This window comes from Guillardia theta (genome assembly GCF_000315625.1).
Source record: "Guillardia theta CCMP2712 unplaced genomic scaffold GUITHscaffold_19, whole genome shotgun sequence".
NCBI classification, from domain to species: domain Eukaryota; class Cryptophyceae; order Pyrenomonadales; family Geminigeraceae; genus Guillardia; species Guillardia theta.
In genome coordinates this window covers 165,173-167,545 of record NW_005434655.1, presented here as the reverse complement: position 1 = coordinate 167,545, position 2,373 = coordinate 165,173, and the positions used below count along the sequence as shown (strand labels likewise).

The 2,373-nt window shown below is 59.1% G+C and overlaps 2 protein-coding genes across 2 annotated transcripts in view; one reads left to right on the top strand and one right to left on the bottom strand.

The window, feature by feature from the left end:
• Positions 1 to 412: 412 nt before the first annotated feature.
• Positions 413 to 699, top strand: GUITHDRAFT_151579 (hypothetical protein; the record flags this gene model as incomplete). Its single annotated transcript, XM_005835924.1, has 2 exons — positions 413 to 538; positions 589 to 699. Coding segments are annotated over 2 exons (198 nt in total), but the record flags the coding sequence as incomplete, so codon positions are not given.
• Positions 700 to 805: 106 nt separating this feature from the next.
• The window catches only part of GUITHDRAFT_105085 (hypothetical protein), a gene marked incomplete at both ends in the record, with an annotated part of 4,706 nt that continues 3,138 nt past the window's right edge, over positions 806 to 2,373 (bottom strand). Inside the window, 3 exons of the mRNA XM_005835923.1 lie at positions 806 to 880; positions 1,126 to 1,255; positions 1,342 to 1,952. Coding sequence (XP_005835980.1) covers positions 806 to 880; positions 1,126 to 1,255; positions 1,342 to 1,952 — 816 coding nt within the window. The remainder of the gene's footprint in view (positions 881 to 1,125; positions 1,256 to 1,341; positions 1,953 to 2,373) is intronic.

Below are 2,373 nucleotides of genomic sequence, written 5' to 3'. Positions count from 1 at the left end.
TGTGGTGGTTGGTGGAGGAGGAGGAGGAGCAGCAGCAGCAGCAGCAGGAGTAGCAGGAGGTGGAGGGAGCTGGGGAGGGGAAGAGGAGGGGAGAGCAGGAGAGGCTCAGCATGAGAAGGAGAGGTCGTGGGAGGACTTGCTGGTGGAGCAAGGTGGGTGAGTTGGGGATGCGAGACGTTGCTGACGGACGTACAGGAGCTGCGAGGAAGCGCGGAGGAAAGGCAAAAGAAGTGGGTCAGAGGACGAAGAGGGCGAGGAGACAAAAGTCAGAGGAGGAGGAGGAGGAGGAGGAGGAGGAGGAGGAGACTTTGGTCAGGACTCCGGAGAAGGCAGTGACCGAGGAGGAGGAAAGGAGACGGGAGGAGGGGGAGAAGAAATCCAAGGAGGAGAGGATGGAAGAAGAGGCGTCAAGGATTTGAACTCGCTAGGAGGGAGCCCGGGAGCTCTCAGCGGTCTCGTCGGTGTCGGCGCGCAGTTAGAGAACAGGCAGAACAGGACGCAAGGGAGTTTGCTGAGGAGGAGGAGGCAGTCAGCCCGGGTGAGATGTACAGCGCTCTGTTGAAGAAGTGCTGACTTGCTGCTGGGCAGGACAAGCTCGAGGAGATCGAGAGCAAGAGGAAGGAGGATGCCAACTCCATGAGCTCCATGCTGGGGCTGTAGGTGGGGATGTACACTTTCATTGAATGATTAGGTTCCGTTAAAATGCTCGAGGCGGCGGACGTGGGGGGAATGGGGGAGGAGGGGGCAGGGAGGAGGAGGAGGAGGAGGAGGAGGAGGAGGAGGAAGAAGGAAGAAGGAAGGAGCTTCACAGAAGTCTCGTGCGCATGTCTTCAATCTTCTTCGCTACTTCCTCGGGAGTCTTGCCCAACTCTGCAGCCACCTGCTGACACGTCAGAGCCTGAGGGGGCAGTGGCGGGATGACAAGGGGAGGGAGGTGAGAAAAGCGACCAGGAGCGAAAGTAGGGAGGGAAAGCGGACGAGAGGGAAGGTAGGGAAGGGGCAGGGAAGGGAGAAAGGAGGAGGCAGGAAGAGAAAAGGGAAGAGAAGGACTAGGGAACGGACCGAGGGAGAGGGAGGGAAGGGGGAGGGAGAGGGCCAGTGTAAGCTGAGAGTAGCGGGAAGGACCTTGTGCTGCCTGCCGGAGTCGAGGGTGTGAAACGTCTCGCAGAGGTCTCCGTCTACCACTCCTCTCATGGGAGCGAAGTAGGAGCGAAAGCCCAGCTGGTCGTTGCCACAAAGACTCGGGTTGTCAAAGCTGCTGAAGCAAGTCAACACCGGGGCGGAGGAAGACAGTAAGACGAGGGAGGGAGGGGAGGGGGTGGTGGTGGAGGCATTCCCGACCTCTTGTCGTTGACGCTCTCCCGGACCCCCAAGTTTCCTCTCAGGAGCATCTCGAGCCGCAGGAAGAAGTCAACGTCCTCCTTGGAAACGAACGGCTGCAGAGCTCCCAGGCCCCCCAGGATCGTTCCGTAGATCACCGCCTCCGTCCCTCCCTGAACCAGCGCGCTCCTCTGAAGCCCGAGCACAGCCTCCCCCACGTACTGGTGCGCCACCTCATCCAGCTTGTGCTTGGCTCCCCTGTGGAGCACACTGTCGGTCTGGACGGCCTCCCCCTCCTCCTCCAGCTCCGACGCTGCCTCCTCTGGGATCCTGCAGATGAAGAGGTTGCCGAACTTGTCTGCCCCAGCAACGGTGTCAAAGTCAAGAGGGCAGGAGGCTGTAAGCCAGCGTGCCCTGGCGTCCTCGGCGAAGAGCTCGAAGGAGTTGCTGAGGCTGTTGAAGCGGAGGAGGGAGAAAGACTCGGCCGAGTCTCCCACGAAGATCCTGTCCCCTTGGGTGTGGATGGAGCAGATCAGGTTGGGGAACTTTCTGCTTTCACACTTCCTTAGCAGCTTCTTCTTCCCAATCTCGTACATTCGGAGAGCAGAACCCACGCCCACCAGCACCCGCCCCTGCACCATCGTCAGCTCGCAACACATTCCTTCTCTGCCGCACCCGCCCCCTCGCTCCCTATCGTCTACTAGTTCTCGCTCTCAACTTTGGCATCCCTCCTCTCTTTCCCCCAACTCCTCTCTCCCTCTCTCCCTCTCTCCCTCTCCTCCTTTTCACAATTCTCCCCTCTCTCTCCCGTTTTCCCTTCCTCCTCCTCCCTCCTTCATGTACCCCCCACCACCCGAAAGAGGTGAGGAAGGGATGGTAGCAGAAAGCGGAAGGAGATGAGCGCGAAGGATAGCATTGAAGGGAAGATGTAGAAGGAGAAGAGAAGCAGCAGGGCGATGAGATGTGTCGCATGGACGCATGGAAAGACGCGGCCAGTGCTAGCATATTGGTTTATAAGGGGATTCGTCAGGACAAGAACTGAATTAGGTAATA